This window comes from Pelophylax lessonae, assembly GCF_965119305.1.
Source record: "Pelophylax lessonae genome assembly, chromosome: 1".
Lineage (NCBI taxonomy): Eukaryota > Metazoa > Chordata > Amphibia > Anura > Ranidae > Pelophylax > Pelophylax lessonae.
The window spans coordinates 263,735,316-263,757,595 of NC_138768.1; the positions used below are offsets into that span (position 1 = coordinate 263,735,316).

The 22,280-nt window shown below is 45.6% G+C and overlaps 1 protein-coding gene across 1 annotated transcript in view; it reads right to left on the reverse strand.

Moving 5' to 3' along the window:
* CDC45 (cell division cycle 45) overlaps nt 1-22,280 on the reverse strand; it is a 155,162-nt gene that overhangs the window by 40,041 nt on the left and 92,841 nt on the right. Inside the window, exons 14-17 of the mRNA XM_082243089.1 lie at nt 21,976-22,114; nt 19,832-19,915; nt 11,228-11,346; nt 4,224-4,300 (exon numbers count right to left, since the gene is read on the reverse strand). Coding sequence (XP_082099215.1) covers nt 4,224-4,300; nt 11,228-11,346; nt 19,832-19,915; nt 21,976-22,114 — 419 coding nt within the window. The remainder of the gene's footprint in view (nt 1-4,223; nt 4,301-11,227; nt 11,347-19,831; nt 19,916-21,975; nt 22,115-22,280) is intronic.

Below are 22,280 nucleotides of genomic sequence, written 5' to 3' on the forward strand. Positions count from 1 at the left end.
AAGAGCGCTGAGAATTCAGACCAAGCATCACCATGGACGCCATCCCTGTTCACATATCCTGGACACAGGAAGAGGGCAATGAGGAATAAGAGGCGGAGGAGCGTCGGCATCCTCATAAGGCTTCTGTCATCTCCAGCGTCTCCCAGACTAAGGGAAAATGGCCCCGTGACATCAGGCTACACAAAACATACACAAAGACCAGCCAGACTAAGGGAAAATTGCCACCATCAGTTAAACGCTGAAGCATGCTGCCAGGATCTTCCCTGCGCCCTCTGAAAGGGGACCCCCCCCAAAGGTAGGACACACGTTAGGGGAGACTCCGCTGTGCACTCTGCACTGGGACCCGACTGCACTATATCCACACTGCAAACAGTAGGGCATGCACCTAGGGGTCTCCTACACTGGGAACCCTCCAGACTACCAGGGCAGGACACACTATCCCAGGACCCTTACGCCTTGAAAAATAAAAATGTAAAGCAAAAAAACAGGAAGAGGAAACTGAGGAGTAAGAGGAGGATCTTCGGCATCCCCACAAGGCTTCGGTCATCTCCAGTGTCTCCCAGACTAAGGGAAAATGGCCGATGTGACATCAGGCTACACAAACATGGTCACCAAACCAAGGGAAAATGGCCACCATCGGACTTCTTCAACATGGCCACCGGCAGCTACAGATGCTGAAGCATGCAGCAAGAATCTTCCCTGCGCCCTCTGCACCCCCCGAAGGTACTGTACACCACAGATAGGACACACTCTGTACTGGGATCCCCCTGCACTACACCCACATTGCAACCAGTAAGAGCATGCACCTAGGGGTCTCCTACAATGGGACCCCTCTAGACTACTAGGGCAGGACACACACTATCCCAGGACCCTTACAGAGTGAGGATAGCAGGGGACACCCCAGTGGTCTCTGCTGCATCCTCTGCCCTGGGGCCCCCCACCAGATTCCAGGTCTGGACAGGGAAGGAGTGGGGGAAGCCCAGCTTAATGAGAGAGGCCGGTCCGACTGTCCCTGGAGGTTACCCACATCCACCCCAAAAAACCTCCAAAAGGGGAGGGGGGGGGGGGGACGACTGTGCTTACCCTTCCATGGTGCGGGTGAGGCTCCAGACTGAACTCCTTGCCACCGAAGCGGGAGAGCTGTCGGCCAAGGTACCACTGCGACTCGGACCGACGCCTGGTCATATGCGACCCTGCGAGACATTTAACTCGCAGGCCAGCCTCTTGTCTGTGAGGCTATGTCGCGGCCGACGTAGCTGTAGTTGGCACGCACTCGCTGGTTGGACTGGGGGGGGGGGGGGGGGAAGAGAACCACTGGATCTAGATTATCCAGCTTGTCGCCCAGCCCGGCAGTTGACTGTAGATCTCCCAAGGGGAAAAAAAAAAAAGATGCAAGGAAGGAGAAAAAAAAAAATACTAGGACCAAGAAATTCCAGCCAGGAGCCTAAGTCCTTACTCTTGACTAGACAGATTAAAACTGGATTACCTAGAGCAGAGAGGGGGGTTATATACTAGCTAAGGATGGCCTATGGGCGTAGCCAGGTGTTTCTTGTTCTGCCTAGTCCTACTCCTGGAAGCAGCAATATAACCCAGTAGTTATGATCTATAGATCGCTGTGTCAGGCGATGAACAAAAGAAAAAATTCAACCCTGGTTTCATCAGACCATAACACATTTTCCCACATGCTTTTAGGAGACTTCAGATAGAACTTTTTTGTACCCTTCTCCTGACCGATACCTTGAACAATGAGATCCCTCTGATGCTTTGTAAGCCCTCTGCGGACCATCGATTTTGCTGTAGAATGCAACTAAGAAAATGTTAGGAAAGACCTACTAGAACAGCTGAACTTTATTTGGGAATAATCAGAGGCAATTTAAATGATAGTAGGTGTGTACTGACTTATTTAACATGAGTTTGAATGTAATTGCTTAATTTTGAACACAGCGACATCCCCAGTTATACAAAGGTGTGCACATTTATACAACCACATTATTTTTTGAAAATTGTTATTGCTGTTTTTTTTAAAACAGTTCAAAAACAAAAGACCATACAGACAGTCAAAACAGCCTGATCATCAGGCGACTATTAACAACAACAAACGAAGATTCAGCACAAGGCACGCTGCATAGCCCAGAGGTTAATGTGTGTGTATAGGAATATTTCAACCTTCCCATCTTTTTCAGACTAGTGGGGCATAAGCGAATTCTGTAATTCTATCTCCCAACACCAGTGTTCTTCTAATAAGCCACCATACCAAAGACTCAGCACTAGGGCTGGCATTTGTTCATGTGTACAGCGCCAGTTCAAAGTATATATCCTGGACATAGCCCCAGACATATCGTTGACCAGCCAAAACTACATACTACATGAAAAGGTATCAAGGGCCTGTTTAGATACTACTAGTTTAGTCAGACACTGTAGAGGTACTCTTTCTTAAACTACCCCACAAATGTATTGGGTATTCCCCTACAGGCATAAGTGGCTTTATAAAAGGGGAGTGCTTTATTTACAAGCGCTTTCCATGCTGAATGGCAGGGGGGGGGGGGTTGTAGGTTTTTTTCCAGGAGAGTACTATCATTTTCCTAGCATAGTAAAATAAAGTCAACAGTGTACGTATTACTTTCTTTGTAGCTAGAGTATCCACCAATCCCAAAAGACACACTTCAATGTTGGGCCTAACAGAGTAGTAACCGCCTCTATGCATTCAGCAACCTCCAGCCAGAACTTCTGAATGGCCACACATTCCTAGAATATATGTGTAGCACCCTCCTAGGTAGGTACTAGTGAGTGAGTAAAGTTTTTGCCTCTGTCTGCCTATCAGAGGAGCAGCAGGTAAATTCTATTTTGCACTCTGCTTAACAGAGAGCAGGAACTGTGAGTTAGGTCTGCTCAATGTGCTCAGTGTGTGATTCATGTGGTCTGGGGGAGTGTCCCCACTGGTCCAATGGGGAGGCACATTGGACAGTGGAGGAAACCTGACCAATGGCCACACAGACTTTGATACAGCCCCAGTGATTGGCACAGACTACTGTCTCGGTGCATTATGGCGTGTAGCATAAAAGCCAAGGGCACATGTGCTCGGGGTCTTTGGCTGGTGAGTAGAGTCCCGGAAGGAGGTTGGCGGCTGCCTCCGATAGAAGTCCTCAGCATTGTGAATAGTTCAAGTTTGGAGTATCCTACTCTTCCCTTCTCCCATCCCCACATAAAATAAAACAACAAAACAACAACCCCTAGACTGATCATTGACTGAGCCGGAAAGTTATGTGTTAAGGTTCTGCATGCAGTATCGATCGGTAACCCAGGGAGACCTGAAAGGTGAAAAACCCAGCAGCCCTCCAGGGAGCAGTGCTACATATGCATGAAATTCGCTCTGGGTGAGGTGCACCACCACCTACAAGACGACTGGGAGGGAAAAATTCCAGCCAATCTGGCTGGGGTAAGATCTATACGATGTAGAAATTTATATTGAATGAGATGATCTCTAGTAGAGACCAACCGAGAGAAATTTATATCCCATACATAATCCCAGTCCTCTCCGTCCATCTAGGTAAACACCCTTTCCCATGCTGTTCGGCAAGGCTCATGGACTCTATAGGGATCTACAAATAGTTGCTTAGAAACAATAGACAATGCTTTATCTAAAGAGTAGTTTGAGAATTTCCATATCGCTTTCTTGCAATGTGATTGGCAAGTTACCAAATTGAGTATTTTTTTTTATTTTTACTCCCCCTCCCCAACCAAAAGATTTCAGTTTGTTTTTCAATTGAGTTGTACAGTTTATAGGTCACATTAAAAAGGTGGAAAAAGTTCTGAAATGATTTATCATTTTTTTTTTACATCACAGAAACCTGATGTTTTAACAGGGGTTGTGTAAACTTTGTATATCCACTATGTGGGAAAAACACACATTTAACAACAAAATTAGTGTTCTTTTAGACCAACTTGGGAAGTACCATTTCCTCTTGCTAAGCATTTGGAGGAGTGGGGGTGGGGGCTCAGTCAGACTAGTAAAATTCCAACCACTCAAAGCATGTTGAGAGGGACACGGGTCACGGTGAACTTGCACAGTTTGACCTCATTAAAGCCCACTGTTACAGCTACTGTGCAGCTGGCTGCAGACAAGACAATAATAAGTAGGGTCCCTTTTTTTAAACAAAAGCAGGATTTAAAAATACAGACTTTCGAGTTTTGTTCCCATAGAGGCAGATATGGTAATCACTTACTGGACATATCAAACTGATTGTGTAGTGTCCGAGAGCTGGTGCTCTCTGCAGCTTTCTCAAACGCCCGACCAAAGAAACTAGAATCAAAATGTAACATTTTAGGAATGCTGGCTGGTAAATTCATATTTTGTTCAAAACACTTTTTAGATCAGGTTTACATTTAAAAGAAATTACATACATAACAGAAAGATTAACACTAAACCTAAAACTAAAAATTTGAAAGTACAATGGGCACAAATGTAAAAATTGTTCTGATGGCAATTTTCCCATGCAATCATTTTTAAATACAATACAGCCTTATAATTTAAATCAGAAAAAAAAATAGATTTTTGATTTACCGTAAAAGCCTTTTCTCTGAAGTTCATTGACAGACGCAGCTACATATCTTCTTAGCCATTGGGTTATGCTCCTCCCATCAGGAATAGGACACTAGGTAGGAAAAAGCTTTCACCACGCCTATGGGGCTGTCCCTGCAGGCATAACCCCACACACTCTGCTACAGCCCTTAGTTTCATTGCAAGCAGTGTAATTTAGAAGACAGCAACCCCATTACACTCATAATTAGAGGGGCAGGTGCTGCGTCTGTCAATGAACTTCAGAGAAAAGGATTTTACGGTAAGTCAAAAATCCAGTTTTCTCTATACGTTCTTTGACAGATGCAGCTCCATATCTTCTTAGCCATTGAGATGTCCCAAAGCCGTATTATCATGAGGGGTGGGAAAACCAATGCAAAGAAGAAGAACGTAATTCCACAAAGGCTAAACGTAGCCAACCAGGTAACAAAGGGCTCAACTAAGAACTGGAGCACACCCAGAAAAAAAAAAAAAAACATACACCCTCAAATAGGAAAAAAAAGGTCTATTTTAAAACAGCATCCTGCATAACCTTGAGGCCAAAAAAGGCATCCGAAGCAACACATCTATCTTGCAGAATTTTGTAAACGTGTGCACTGACGACCAAGTTGCCACCTTGAAAACTTGCATAACTGATGCCTGATGGTGAAAAGCCCAAGAGGCACTCAGTGCTCTAGTAGAATGCGCCTTCACCCTGGAAAGGAGAAACTCGACCCTTCAGGGAATAAGCCTGAATCACTGTCTGCCTGATACATCTGGATATGGTCGCAGCAGACACAGCCAATCCTTTGAGGTATTTCAGTAAGGACAAAAAAAAAAAAAAAAAGAGTCCAATTTCCTGAAAGATTCAGGAGCCACCAGGTAAACTAACTGCCCGAACCACATCCAAAGAATGCAAAGCAATTTCCTTGGGATGCTTGCGCGTAGGACAGAGTGAAGGCAGCACAATGTCTTCATTCAAATGGAAATCAGAAACCACCTTAGGAAGAAACTACTGATTAGATTGAAGTACCACTTTATCTCTGTGGACCACAATAGAAGGTGAATGGCAAGACAACAGCGCCAGTTAAGACAACCTGCAGGCCGAAGTGATAGCCACCAAAAAAGGAAACCTGAGAGAACGTAAGCAGGGGAATCTCACTAATGTTCTCAAAAGGAGGTTTTTGAAGAACCGGTAACACCAAATTCAGATCCCACTGAAGTAATAGGGATAGTCTCGGAGGCGCCATGTGACGCACCCCCTGAATAACAGTGGGAATCCGGGCATGCGTAGCTAAAGAACATTGGAAAAACACAGCCAAAGCCAAACACTGTTCAACCCCTTTTTGAAGAAAAGTAAAAACCCTAGCTACTGAAAACAAGCGAGGGTGCACTTTCAAGGATTCACACCATGAAAGGTATGATTTCCATGTACGATGATAGATCTTCCTGGAAGTGCACTTCCTGGCCTTCAACAGTGTAGGAATCAGAGTCCGAAAGACCTCTATCCTTCAATACCTGGCTTTCAACAGCTACGCCGTTAAAGTCAGCGACTGTAAAGCAGGATGGAAGATCGGCCCTCGAGACAGATCTTCCCTGAGAGGAAACCTCCAAAGGAACATCGTCGACCAACCTTACCAGGTCTGCGTACTAAGACCGGCGAGGCCAGTCTGGGGCCACTAGAATGACCGGAATCCCTTTCACCTCTATTCTTCGCAGCAGCTTCGGCAGGAGGAGTTTCAGCAAAGGGAACGCATAGATCAGCCGATACTGACCCCAAGGAGCCACCAGTGCGTCTGTCGGCCAGAGGATCCCTCGACCTGGTCACAAACCTCTGAACCTTCTTTTTGAGTTTTGAAGCAAAATTTTCTGCCCAGTCCAGGATTTCGGCCGCCAAGACACTCTTGGGGCCCCCTTGATGTCTGCCACGGCCGTGCCATTGTCCGATTGAATTTGGACCGGGCAACCTTGCAGACGAGCCATCCAATGACTCAGGCAAAGCTTTATCGCTCTGAGCTCCAAGAAATCAGCAGCTTGGACTCTTCCAGCATCCAGGATCCCTGGGCGCAGAGTTTCCCCAGCACTCCTTCCCAGCCTGACAAGCTGGCGTCTGTGGTTACTACCGCAGAGATGATAGCAACCAAAAAGGCTACTTTCTGTGACAGCATAAGCAGAGGAATCTCCCAAGATTCTAAAAGGGAGGCTTCTGAAGGACTGAAAGCACCAAACTGAGGTCCCAAGGCGGCAATGGAGCCCGCACTGGAGGAACCAAATTGTCGGACACCCTGAAGAAAGGTACACACCAGGGAGTGTGTGGCCAAAGGTTGTTGGAAGAAGACCGCCAAAGCCAACACCTGGCCCTTGATGGTACTCAAGGCCAATTTCTGTTCAACCCCTCGTTGAAGTAAGGTCAACATCCGAGCCACCGAAAAAGAGCGAGGGTGAACCCCAAGAGACTCACATCGTGCAATGTATGTCTTCCACGTATGGTGGTAGATCCTCCTAGATGTAAATTTCCTAGCTTTTAACAGTGTAGGAATCACCGACTCAGATAAACCTCTATCCTTCAGCACCTGGCATTCAACAGCCAAGCCGTCAAAGCCAGCGACTGTAAAGCAGGATGGAAGATCGGTCCTTGGGACAGCAGATCCTCACTGAGGAAGATTCCAAGGAACGTTGGTGACAAGCCGTACCAGATCGGTGTATCAGGCCCGGCGAGGCCAGTCCGGAGCCACTAAAATGACCGGAATCCCTTCTGCCTCGGACCTACGTAGACGTCTTGGAAGAAGCTTGAGAGGAGGGAAGGTGTAAATCAGATGATAAAAAAAAAGTAAAACTCAGCACAACCAGTATATTTAGATAAACCCCAATACAAAGGCCTGTTTCTAGGAAGAGAGTGGAAGTCTGTAGGAGTCTATTGGGAAATCCCATAAGAAGTTTAACATATTAACTGCTGCAGCACTTTTTATGTGGGTATTGGAACCTCTAGCAATTGAAGAGCAAAAAATTTCGGTCGAAGAATAAGTTAGGAGGCTCTGAAACATGTTTCCACCCACTTCACCACCCACTGTGTGACTTAACGGATAGACGCCGGTTGATCTCGATCTCTTCCGGCTTGTGTTCCAGCCTGGTCACAGCTGCCCACTGCACACAGTTGCACCGTTCTCTCCTCCTGTGACAGCCCAATCTCAACACTGTGCTGACGTCTCCGGACTTCCCATCTCAGTGCTTACTCCACTCCTGGAGTCTCAGAGCTGCCCACCCACAAGGCTAATACCATACACAGACAAGCATTTGTCAGCTCACTAGTTGTCAGCAGGAAGCGGACACCAATACATCTATAGGATCCACGGGATTGTCATCTGCCACATTAGGAGGGCTGACAATGAACTTTTCTAGCCCAATGTCCACACTGTGTGAGTGAAATCTATTTTATTACATGCGTTAAAAGAATAAACAGATTCACTTAGGCTGCGCCTTCTTGTTTCTTATCCTGTAAAATCAGACAATACTGCCCCTACGGGGCCACCAGTGAGTCTGTGGCATCCGCCAGAGGATCGCTTGACCAAGCCACAAACTTCTGCACCTTTCTGTTGAGCAGAGACGCCAACAGATCCACCTCGGGGGTGCCCCACCGGAGACAACTGACAAAACCCCTCCGGATGAACGAACCACTTCCTTTGGTCCAACGCCTGTCGACAGAGGTAATCCCCCTGCCAGTTCTCCACCCTGGGAATGTGTATGGCAGAGATGGCTGGAACTAACCGTTCCGCCTACATTAGAATGCCGGCTACCTCCAGGGCATTTCTTGTGCCCCCTTGGTGAGTGACATAAGCCATGGCTGTGGCATTGCCTGATTGAATGCGCACTGGATAACCCTATAGACGATCCGTCCAATGGTTCAGACAGTCTGATCGCTCAGAGTTCCAAGACATCAAATCGGTAGTCTGGACTCATCCAGCATCCAGATCCCCTGAGCAGAATTTGTGCCGAGGACGCCTCCCCAGCCGGACAGGCTAGCATCCATGGTGACCACTGTCCATTACAAGGGGAGGAAGGGTTTGCCCAGCCGAAGCGCCGGAGAACGAAGCTACCATATCAGGGACTCCTTCGTACCCCAACTCAGCCGAATCTGATTGTCCAGAGACTGCGGATTCTTGTCCCATTTGGTCAGAATCTCCCTTTGCAAGGACCTTGTATGGAACTGTGCAAACAAAACCGCCTCGAAAGCAGACACGATCAGGCCCAGCACCCACATGCAAGTCCGGGGGGGATGACCATCTGCTTGACAGCAGGAGATGAATTACAGCCTGCAATTTCTGGAGTTTGTTCAGAGGAAGGAGCACTCTGGCAAAGGCTGAGTCCAGAGTCAGACCCAGGTAGTCCAGCTTTGTGGACGGAACCAGGGTAGACTTCAGAAAATTCAGAATCCAGCCGAACTCTCGCAGAGTTCGTATTGTAATCTCCAGGTTTACCACCAGAGCAGGAGGAGACTCCGCTCGCAGAAGGAGAATGTCCAAGTAGTCCAGTACCACGATCCCCCATTGGCGTAGCAAAGCTAGCACTGGGGCTAACACTTTTGTGAAGACCTGAGAACAAAGGGTAACACCACAAACTGATAATGCTCCTCTCCCACCGCAAAGCAGAGGAAGCGCTGGTGACTGGCCATATTGGAATGTGAAGGTAAGCATCCTTGATGTCGATAGAGGCGAGGAAATCCCCCTGACGCAGGGGAGCCACCACCGTACGAATGGACTCTATTCTGAACTTCTGCACCCGCACAAAGCAGTTCAGCGCCTTAAAGTCCAGGATTGGACACACTTTGCGTAAACCGGTTTGAATAAAAACCCTGAAAATCTTCCAAAGTCAGAACCGGGACAATCGCCCCTTGAAGGAACAGGTCTTGTACCGCCTCAAACAGACCCTGTAAGCAGTCCAGGGACAGGTGGAAGTTGGAAGTAAAGAACTTGCCGGGGGACAAGAGTGAAACTCGATCTTGTAGCTGGACCAAATGACTTTGTGGACCGACTTGTCTTGCACCAGGTAGATCCACGGGTCCTGGAAACCAGAAGGTCCACCGGTGAAACAGTCCACTTCTCGAGAAACGACTCCTCATAGGGGTAACGCCTAGTAAAGCGCTTAGGGACCCCACGGGGACGCTTTGGTCATCCTCATTCTTTAGCGACAAATCTGTCAAAAAAAAGGGGGGGGGGGGGGAGGAAACACCTTTGCCTCTTCTCTGGATGGCTTGTGAGTGCTAAAGGGAACCTGCGTCTTCGTCACAGCTGCATCGTCCATATTCAAGGTCTCACGCACAGATACAATCAGATTCAATCAGTGCTTCCACCAGCGCATTTTTGTGCGTGGTTGCAGACCTGAAGGCTCCATGAGTCACCAGGGGAACTCCACAAAAAGTGTAACACACTGCAAGGGACAACCCCCACTGCGCTGGAAGAACCACCCGGTCGCAAGGCACAAGCACCAAATGATACTCAGCAGAAAGGGAGAAAACCCCACCAGACTCACCACCCAGCAGAAACAGGCACCTGCAGCCACCAGGATAACCTGCACTTCAGGTGTGGCGATCAGGAAGTGAAAAGATCCAGGAGTCAGCACCATGGGATGAGGAGGGGCTCCCACCACCGAAATTGGCTTCACTGTCATGGCCGCTGCTATTTTCAATGGCAAACCACCGCAAAATGGCCGGACTACACAAACATGGCCGCTGTGCATAGAAATACACAGGCTACAACAAAATGGTGGCACCACAAGGCTTACAGGGACCCAGAAGGGAACCCAAGCCTCAAGGACAGACCCAGGCAGGGCAGGGGGCCCTGGCAGGTACAACCCTCCCTCCACACAGTCGATCTCCCAGTTGCCAGCGCCCCCCCCCCCCCCGGGGCCCCCATTGCCAGCATAGCGCCCTGCCCCCACCCCAAGAGGTGGACAAGACCACCCAAACAGCCACAACATATGAGGAGGGGGTAGGATGGGGGGACAAATGACATGGGGGGTGCCTGACGGGAAGGAGAGGAACCTGGGGATCCGACCATCCCAAGGAGGGGCCCACGTCGACCCCAAAACCCTCAAGGGAGAGGGGGGGGTGCGAGGCAGTTGATTGTAGATCTCAAAGGAAAAATCCAGGAGAAAAAAATATCTATCTAAAAATAAAAAATTGCCAGGACCAAAGATCCCAGCAGGAAACTAGGTCCTTACTCCTGACTAGGCAGAAAAGAAACTGGAGTGCCTATAGCAGTGAGAGGGAATATACCCCCTTGGACTGCCCATGGGCGTAGCCAGACTTTCTGCCTAGTGACCTACTCCTGTAGGGAGCAGTATAACCCAACAGTTATAAAGATCTGAAGCTGTCAATGAACGAAAGAAAAACATTTTTACAAAATGGTCTGTAGGAAACTAAAACCTCCAAAATCACCAGGCTCAAGTAATATAAATATTTCTCAACACCAGAGTACAAGCCATTCCTACTGTTCAAGCCATGTTGTGTACAGAAGACATTACCAAATGGTGTGGAGTGAGTGCTCCTGCATTATCCACATCACTGCACAGAGAGAAAAAGAAAGCACACAGCATCTAACCTCCTATCACATCCAATTAACCCCTTTACCAAATCACATGTCCCATAACTCATTCACCGAATAAATACGGGCTTACTTTTTCTTGTCAGAGCTCTCTACTTCTGGAGGAATTCCTAGCATGATCACAGTTCCTTTCTCAACATCCAGTGGAGCTGCCAGAACCAGGGGAAGCAGTTTACAGCGTTTATTTTTTGTCTGAAAAAAAGCAGTTCATACAAAATTTACCCAATATTTGCACTGTGAAAGCAATTGCAAAATGTATTATAATTGTGCCTTTGTTTTAGTTACTGTTATTCTGTAGACCAGTACCCGCAAACAAGTACCCCCACCTTTTTCAGCCTTCTTGCAAGCTATAAAGGCCATGCTGTGCTATTGCAACATCACTGAGCTTGTGTTCTCAGCTTCTGTAGCGGATGGTGATGCATATGAATTTTGACATGGCTCTCAATTTGAACCCAGGGTATGTCGGTGTATGGGAAGGTTGGTAAACAGTGTAAATCACTGGACTCGGTTAAATGCTGTTGCACTTGCAATCTAGGATTTATTGCACGACAAGACGCAAATGCTATATTTAAACTTTGGTGTTAATTGCGCTCCAGTAGGCCCCTTTTACACTGATGGACCGATCGGGTCTGCCGTCAGTTTTTCAGGTGAACCTGATCGGACCATACATTGCGCTCTATGGAGCAGCAGATGTCAACGGACAAGTGTCTGCTGACACTTGCCGACATACAATCTGCTAAAGACAGATAGCTGGGGATCCGTTCACCATCCGTCTGGCGGAGTGATGCATGTCAGACAAAACATACAGGCGGTCAGTTTCCATCCTCCAGTTTCATAGAGAACAGCGGGCTAGGTACACTGATGCAGAGCGGACACAGACCTGTCATCCACCTGCTCAGGGGGGACCAGCGAAGGGATCCCCTGCGGAGAGGGCGGATGCGCTGGCAGACTCCGCCAATGTGAAAGGGGCCATAGTGTATACATTATGGCCCTTTTCACACTGACGGACTGATCAGGTCTGCCTACTAGTTTTTCAGGCGGATCAGATTAAACCATCCATTGCACTCTAGGGAGCGGCAGATGTCAAAAACGTGTTTGTTGACACCTGCCGACATCTGATCCTGTCCACCAAAAACAGATGAATGGGGATCTTTTCCCCATCCATCTGGCGGGTCGGATGGACATGGAAAGACGGTCCATTTCCATCTGACAACCCTATAGAGAACAGGGGGCTGTGTCAAAGCAAACACGGACCTGTCATCTGCCTTCTCAATGGGGAGAACCTCAATCGAGCGGGTGGACTCCCGTCAATGTGAAAAGTGCCATACTGGAAGATTTTAAAGGAGACATTCTTGGCCAACAGTATGCCATTACACCAAGCATTATGAACTCTCAGCAGTTATATTTGGGTTGTCTGTGGTGACCAGTTGTTGGAACTTTTTTCATTACTACATAATTCAAAAGAGTGAGACACTGAAGGTGGAAGCATAGAGCAACAAAAAAGGAGCAAGACATTCAGCTTTCACTTGCAGCAAAAGAACCTAGATTTAGGATAGATCTTATCAGTGCAGACAGAACCTTTCAACCCTCAGCGCGTGTGCAGATGACAGGAGGATATCCCCCTGAGGTTACAGGAAACATGGTTTCCCCGTCAGCGGAAATAAATTACAGCAAGGACAGTAGAGATGAGAAGTTCATGTTGGGGAGGAGTAAATACCAATCTTCAGGGGAGACATTTTTAGAAGAGCAAGATTTGTAGTGCTAGCCTATACCAATTAATCATAGGGCCAGGAAAGACCTCTATCCTCCTCACGACTTGAAAACCGGCAGTTGCTCTAGGGAGTTTACAGCACACCACTTTGTATATCCTGTTACAACAGAAAAAAGCAAAAAAAAAAAAAAAAAAAAAAAAAAAAAAAGTGTCTAGTCTGCTACCATGGAAAAAAATAAATATAACAATCCCCCCCCCCCCCAAAAAAAAAAAAAAAAAAAAAAAAAAAAAAAAGAACACTTTTGGTTTATGCATCCGGGAGTGAGGTTCTTTTAAAATCTGCTAGAGGAAAGGTACTTTTTCCCCCAGTTTTCCTAAAGAAAGAATAACCTGTCTGTTCACTGCAAAGCATACACTACTGTGCAAAAGTCCTAGGCAGGTGTGAAAAAAATTATTTCAGAAATAGAAGTAATAGTTTATTTTTATCAATTAACAAAATGGAAAATAAATGAACAGAAGAGAAATCAAAATCAAATCAATATTTGGCGTGACCACCCTTTGCTTTCAAAACAGCACCAATACTTCTGGATACACTTGCACACAGTTTTTGACGGAACATGGGTAGGTTGCTCTAAACATCTTGGAGAACCAACCACAGATCTTCTGCAGATGTAGGCTGCCTCAAATCCTGTAATGCTGCTCAGGGCTCTGGATAGTGGTCTGAGAAGAGGCCTGTAATGCTGTACAGGGCTCTAGATAGTGGTCTGAGCAGAGGCCTGTAGTGCTACACAGGGCTCTGGATAGTGGTCTGAGCAGAGGCCTGTAATGCTGCACAGGGCTCTGGATAGTGGTCTGAGCAGAGGCCGTAATGCACAGTGCTCTGGGATGGTGGTCTGACTCGCATGCCTGTAATGCTCAACAGTGCTGGATGGTGGTCTTACATCTGAGGAGAGGCCTGTAACGCACAGTGCTCTGGATGCAGGTGGTCAGGAGGAGGTCTGTATTTGTATTGTACACAAACACAGTGCTCTCTGCTCAAAACGGTCGTCATGAGTGGAACTCTCGTCGGAAGGCCTGTAATTCACAGTGCTGCTCTGGACGGTTGTCTGAGGAATGTAATAATGAATGCACAGTGCTGCAACTGCTTCTAAGCGAAACAGCTATGGACTCTACTCACTTGGTTGGAGCAGAAGCAGGCCAAGCTCAGTGGAAACTGGAAGATCCCAAGGGTAAACGTCCCTGCCTCAAATTTTCATTTAATTTGTTAACAAAAACAGAATTGATTTTTGTCAGTGGACGAAAATATGGTGTACTTTTCAATACTGTAAAAAGGCCACTGACAAAATTTTGAGGAAAAGGTTTTAATCTACTAATTTAACACCTGCCTGGGAGAGACTTTGCTGATGCAGTTTAACTACCTCGTGTCTTGTTGCTGCGCTCAGTCTTGCCATTGTGTATGACCTGTGACATGAAACAGCCTTCCACAAACTCACCTTAGGAGCAGAGTTTGGCTGTTCTTCACCCAGTTTTAAGCTTCCCACACAGCTGTTACCCTTTCAGTTAATGACTGTTTCAACCTACATATGAAACTGATGATCATTAACACCTGTTTGGTATAACTGGTTATTCATACACCAGATTCTGTGCAAGTGTACAAAGTGTGCAGGGGTAGGAATGGATGCTGGTCTTGATGCCAAAGGGTAGTCACGCCAATATTTGATTTAGATTTTTCGTCTGTTCACTCACTTTGCATTTTGTGAATTTATAACAATTAAAATATATATACATTTATAAAAGCATTCTTTACAGCATTTCTTTACATCTACCTGAAACTTTTGCACAGCACTGTACATGAGCATATTTTTATAGCGCATTCCTATTAAAGTTTTTAGTAATGAAGATCCAAATAGCATTTAGAATGGGCTATTATCTCTGTGTTAAATCTTCCTGTCACCATCTTCATGGTCAGCATATCTGCCCTGCAGTAGAACCTGAATAGCAACTAGTGCTGACCCACTTCTATCAGTCTGTTCCCTGCTGTGCATTTTATATGAGTGCTAAGGTAGCCTTGTAATCCGTATGTCTAACTGTACACAATATGAATTTACAAAAGGTGGGTATATAAGAGACAGTGCAGCATACAACGAATGAACAGATTTATCAACTTGCAGCTCCGTGTGTGAAATACACCCTCTAGTGGTCCATAGTAGTATTGCATAATTTTAAAGCTAAAATTTCAGGCAAGCAGTTAAAATGCATAAAAGGAAATAATTTTACCGCTCTAAGATTTTTAATTCTCTGCAGCATAGCTTGCTCAAGAACACACATCTGCCTGCTGACTGAGCAATCAATGGGCAAGCAGCATGCAAATAAGGTTATCCCTGTGTTCAATCTTACCGTCACCATCTTCATGGTCAGCATATCTGCCCTACAGTAGAACCTGAATAGCAACTAGTGCTGACCCACTTCTATCAGTCTGTTCCCGGCTTTGCAAGGGCTAACTGCATACTATTAGCAAGATAAATTTAGGTAATAACAATAAATGTTTTGAAAAACAATTAACCAGTTCCAGACCGCCCCACGTACTTTATCTGCAGCAGGGCGGCCCGACTGTACAAAACCATGTACAGATACGCGATTCACGCCGCGAATAAGGGGCGCGTGCCCGCCGTCCCCACGGCAATGTGATTTGGTTCAGAGCCGATCAGTCATCAGGTCCAGGCCAATGATTTATGGCCTGGACCTGATCGGTTCTGACCAATGAAAGAACCTCCTGTGCCTGTGTAATGTAAACACAGGAAATAATGCAATCAACCTTCCTGGAGCCCTTTTCGGTTTCAATAATGGTATAACCTCTTCATCATCCCCAATCAACCCTTTCACTTTCTGTCACAGTTTCATTAGCACAATTTTTTTTTCTGATCACTGTATTAGTGTCACAGGTGACCCTAGGTAGCGTCAGTGTTAGTCTTTGTATAGCGTCAGGGTCCCTGGCACATATTCTCTAATAAAGTTTTAATACCCTGATGGGCCCCCCCCCCCGTTAACCCTTTCACTCCCGTCAGTGTGTCATTAGTAAGTGTACAGATCTTTTTTTCTGATCACTGTATTAGTGTCACAGGTGACGCTAGTTAGCGTCAGTTAGGCCCCTTTCATACGGGTTGTCTGATCAGTTCCGCTGTTCTGATCGGATACTCCATGCACCTCTATGGAGCGGCAGATATCAGCGGTGACATCTCCGCTGACACCTGCTGCTATCCAATCCGATGTGGTCCGTTAAATCCAGACAAATGGGACACCCTATTTTCCATCCGTCTGGAGGATCACATCAGATGAAAAACGGATGGGCGGTCCGTTTTCATCCGATCTCCCATAGAGGAGAGCAGGGATCTGACAGCTCCGTCTCTGCAAAGCGGAGATGGAGCCGTCATTCGCCTTCTCAGCGGGATCGGTGGATCGATCCCCGCTGAGCAAAACTGAGTCTGCCGGGCGGAAAGCCCGTATGAAATTACCCTTAAAGTCAATTCCAAACAGCAACATAATATATACACACATATATATACACCATTACTAGTATAGTGTCTGAACAAATCAATATCTGATCTGATCAGAATTATACTAGCGTCCCCAATAGTTGAGTGTTCCCAAAAACGCGGCGTTAGCAGGGTCAGCCCTGACACCTTCCAGCACCTGCGTTTAGCCCCTAGGCCCATCCAAACAAGTGCAGTATCAATAGATCACTGTCACTTCCAAAACACAGCACACAAAACCACAGCATTAGCAGAGTCAAGCCTGATCTCTGCTAGCACTAGCAGTTCATTTTTTTGTAGTGGTTCAAACAGTCCTCGACAATCAGGTGCTTCTTAACCTGTGAGTCACATTAGGTACCTGTAAATTTAGTGGCCAGAAATGTCAAAACGAAAGGTACACCACAGAAGAGGCTTACAGGATACTGAGCATGACAGATGAGAGCAATGGGGAGTCCTCACTGTCAGAACCAGACTCAGTTATTCGGAAAACGCCTTCGCAGGACGAAACGCGTCAGGTACGCTAGCCCCCATGCAGTCACGCTGTTCAAGCCGCGGCCAATCAATTGATTAACATGCCTGTATCAAGCAGTTACATGTGAGTTTTTTACCTTTTCTTTATTAATAAAATCTGTACGTACTTTACCATGTGCGCCCCTATTTGTATTATTGGAGGTCATCCCTTATGTACACCTGGGGTCCATTGAGGTCTGCCGGTTCCATGGTCCTACCCGGATGTTCTGTGGCTGTTCGGAGAGGAATTTGGACGTTTACCTGTCTCTGGTGACTGACTTCGCACGCCTGTTTGACCTTCCGTAACAGGGGGTCCAACTGTCCAGTAAGGGTATACCCTTTATTGATTGTGTGATCTCTGCCAGAAACTCCATTTCAAGATTATTGTTGGATTTGTGGCCACTTTTTCAGCATTTGAATCTTTCCTCTACATGGACTTATGGACTTTGGTTCACCTCTTTTTTTCTTTAGTTAGTTAGTTGTTCCATTTAGTGGCGCTGTACCATCTTCACATTCGGAAAGGGGTACCTATTATACATGGACAATTTCTACATAAGCGTGCCACTTTTAAGGCACATCTTTCAATTAGGAATTGGCACATGTGGCACCGTGCAATCTAATTGCCAGGGCTTCCCACAACGGCTTGTAAATGCCCCACTTAGTCAGGGGGAGAGAACCTGCTTGAGGTGCAAAGATTTGCTTGCAGTGAGGTGGAAGGACAAATGGAACGTTTTTGTTCTGTATTCCATTTACGCAGATAAGGTAGTCCAAGTTACAACAGTGACTGGTGTTGTTGAGAAACCCCTCTGTGTCCACAACTACAACCGTAAAATGGGAGGGGTGGACTTCAATGACCAGATGATGGGGTCGTACTTGGTAGCCTATAAGCCCAGACGCTGGTACAAAAAAAAGTGTCTGTATACTTATTCCAATGGGCTCTTCTCAAAGCTTATGCACTAAACAAAGCATCAGGAAGAAGTGCATTCTTCCCAAAATTCCAGGAAAAAAAAACCACAGCCCTTCTGTATCCAGAAGGTGCTGTGGCACAATTTCTCAATCAAGATGCAGTAAGCTGGCTGCATGAGAGGCATTTTCTAGGTGTCCACCCTGGTACCCCTACTCAAAGAGCACCCCAAAAAAGATCATGTGTCTGAGCAAGCGCGGATATAGGCGTGTCAGCCACTATTTTTGTCCTGGCGAACCTGGTCTCTGCATCGGTGACTGTTTCAGTCGCTACCACCCACTAGTGGAGTATTAGTATAGGGTACAGCACGGCACAGTTTCACAAAGGGTCTCGAAAGGTTTTAGATGGCTATCAGATTTTGAGAGACCCTAACCTGGAACATTTATAGTTACAACTAAAATGTGGGGGGGGGGGGGGCAAGACAAAAAAATAGTTTTATCGTTACTGTGTTTTTTTTTTTTTTTTAACCACGGTTTGCTTTGCAGGTATGTCACTCTGTTTTACTGTACTGTCACTGTGTTTTATTGTTAACTTGTTTGCTTTGCAGGTACGCCATTGAGCTGCAGCACCGATTTATTTTGACAGCAACAGGGTTTGCTCTCACGATACGCAAATTCGTAACTCCAGCATGGTAGGAGAGGATTTCATCCTAAGACCCATCTCCTTAATCCCATTTACCTCCAGAATCTTAGAATACCTAGTCTACAACCATCTGAGCTGCTCCCTCACCGATAACCTTCTGGAACCTTTAGTCTGGCTTTCATCCACAACTCTCCACAGAAACAGCCCTTCTAAATCTTACCAACTGCTGAATGTAATGGCCCTACATAGTACTCCTACTATTGGACCTTTCTACTGCCTATAACATGGTTGATGCCTGCTCTCCTTCAAAATACTCTACTCCTTTGCCTCCAAAACATTGCTATTTCTGGGTTCTCCTCCTAACCTATCTAGGCACTCACTTCAGTGTCACCTACAATTCTACCCAGTCAGGGTTCCCCCAAGGCTCTGGCCTCGATCCCTTCTGTTCTTTATCTACACCTTGAAACTACATTTCAAAATATCAACCATACCATCCACTTTAATACTTCCAGGACTTCCTTGCTTTTTAGCTTCCTCGTCACCTCCTCCCATGCTTCCCTCCAGGACTTCTCCAGAGTTTCTCCTATCCTCTGAAACTCCCTACCCTAACCTGTAACAACTATCTCCTACTCAGTCTGCCTTTAGGCGACCCCTGAAAGCACCGCTCTTCACGAAAGCCTCTCAGCTCTACCTAACTGCATTTTACTTTCTCAAACAGCCCACCCATTAGTGTTAAATTACACTGACAAACTGAAGCCTAACTCCAGCTCACACTTTATAATCAGTTACAGCAAACTGTTATTTTTCCCTTTTGGGGTATTGCTTTGTCATCCATAAATAACATTGGCAGGAGTGATTTCAAATGATAAGAATTTAAGTGGTTTGTCTCATCCATGTAAATTAAAACATTCTGCTGGAGAGCTTGAGCTTGTGAAAAATAGCAAACTTGCTGGCTGGCTTACCAGATGAACATAGAAGAGAGCTTAAAAACAGAATTGGTAAGCTGCATAATAAATGTTTTTTGTTTTGATGGTTTTTCAAATATTTCACTTCCTCTAAATAAAAGACACGTTTTATTCATAATTTCTGTCATGAGAGTCTAATATGGTTACCTTTAAAGTCCCAACCATCCCTAAAGTGGGTTTTCTGTTACTAATAATAAAAGGTTTGCTTTTGGGTTTTATAATTAATTACATAGGTATCACATAACCTTAATGGCTCATAGAAGTCTAAAAATGACTCTGATCCAAAAGACTGTTATTTACTTCTAAAATATCTGCCCTGTGTCAACATTTACAATCAATCAAACACCATAAAAAGAAAAGGCTAGGAAACCATATTAGTGTTAATAATGTTTAAGAGTTGCTTTGGTTTACTCACAGAACTGACAAATGATTTCAGCAAGTATTTACAGAGAAGGCACAAGGAAACAGACTTGGAAAACATCTTCACATCTGGTGTTCCCTGTATACAGAATAAAATAGTTTCAGCAAGAAAATTTCTACTTATGCAAGTACAGTAAAAACAAACTTTCTATTCATAATTAAAGCAAAAAATATGCAATCCTTTTATGCGTTCAATAAAACCATTAAGTGTATTTTTTTTTTAAATTTGAATAGGAAAATTATTTTAGATTCTTTTTTGGATTTGGATACTCAAACCCAAAAAAAAAAAAAAAGCTTTTTTTTTTTTTTACCTGGAAAAAAAAAAAAAAGAAATAAGGACTAATATACAGTTGTACTACCGTACCTGCACAGCACAATGAATCTCAATACTGCCATTTAAAACTCAGGTCTAAGCTTATTGTCCAGGAAACTTAAAGGTAAGCTTTCTAACATGGGGGCCATAGCAGAGTGTTGTACTTTGTCTAAGTAATTCTGAAAGCTTCAGTGCTGAAGAAATGGTATTACTGAAATAACAAAACAAATATATAGACATATATATTTTTTAATTTAATCTCCTTAGTCTATGAAGAAAATAAATAGAAGCCATTTGGCCAAGGGAAACTATTTTCAAGCAGTATCCACTACCCCCACCTTGAGCAAACAAGCAGCAGTAGGCCAAGCAGAACTTTAAAAGGACTGTCACACTTTGACATAAAGAGCTTGCAGATTTTCAATACACACAGAATCTGAAAAATTGGACATACAAACCAACACGCTATCCTAGGCAGGGTTTTTTAAAAAAAAAAATTATATAGATGGATCAAAAATCCTGCCTGCAACAGTCTATCCTTTAATAAGGGATAATGTTGGCCATCCAACATTCGGAAGAACACCATTTGCACTAAATTTGATTTTGACAAGGGAAAAAAAAAAAAAAAGTGGTGGCATAGAAGAGACAGTCCTAAAAAATGTAATATACTACCAGACAAACCATGGGTGTAGTCTTGATATACCTCTGGTCAAATAACCTACACCAGGCATCACTAAAAGGCAGACCGCGGGCCAAATGCGGAAGTCACTCTTCTATTCGGACCTCCGCAGTACCACCATTTAGGAGCCTTTTCTTCCCCCTGCTGTCGCTCTGTAATCCGCACAGAGCCAACAGCGGGAGGCAAAAGAGTTGTGGATGGAGGGCGGAGTTGCCCGAGGTTAACAAGCAGGTGATTGGCTGCTAGGATGAAGGGCGGTCCTATCAACCAATCACTATCTTGCAACTCCCGCCCTCCATCCAGACATGATGTGCCTCCCTCCGATCTGTCTGTGTAAGGCAGGAGAGTGAAGTTAAACAGAGCCGAGGACTAAATGTGGGGAGGTGCAAAGGTTTGGGGGGGGGGGGGGAGAGCCTGAGGACAATAAAGTTGGGGGGTTGGCGGTGTCTGTGGACTGTAATGTGGAGGGGGGGACTGACTGAGTGAGGACACTAATGTGGGGGGGGGGGGGGGAGACTAAAGACTGTAATGTGGGGGGTAATGAGAACAGTAGTGTGGGGTAGAGGGGTACTGAGGACAGTAATGTGGGGAGGACAGTAATGTGGGGGAGGGGTAGAGGACATTAATGTGGGGTGATGATCTAAATAGGGGCAGAGGACAGTACTGTTAATTGGGGTTGATGTCAAGGAAGTGTGAGAACACTAGTGTGAAAGGGGTGGAGGGGGATGATGTAAAGGGGGAGCCGATGACTCTCAAGAGGGGATCCTGATGTGCAGTGGAGACCGAGAACGCTGATGAAGGAATGGGTTAAGATTTGTGCATGTGAATTAGGTGCACACGCCATGGGTAGATCAGCCCATTCGGATAGGATGCGCTACCCACAAGAAACACGAAGAAAGAAGTCCTTGACCTTTTTTTTTTTTTCCCAACGTTGCGCCACATCAAGCTGCATGGTCTTGCAGCAACATGCAGTTTGCACACGCGAAAATGCGCTACAGGTACCAACATGATATTCTGACCTCTAGTAGAAGAAAAGGTTACTGACTGAACCTCGGTGAATTGTAATTCAATACCCCTGACCTATACGATCAGAAAATAAACATGAGGGAAATATAAAAGAGGATGGTGTTGACAAAGTGCACATACAAACCTCCATGAGATAGCAATACAGGAAAGGGCCCTGGGACAAGATAAGGTTAGTGCAGATACAACTTGCCACAGTCTGCTGAATGGCACGCAAGAGCTTCTTAGCAAGCTCCAAGCCAGTGTGTAATTTGTCCAAGTTGCTCCTGTAAAGAGTGAACCAAAAAGGTTGTCAAAAACATAAGCAGCATTGCAAAATAAGCCCCCGTTCATACTGGTGTGACTTCAGATGCAACATGCGATTTAAAAATCTCACCTGAAGTCCTGTCTAATGTATTTCTATGGTACGGCCTTAATAGGTGCGATTTGAAA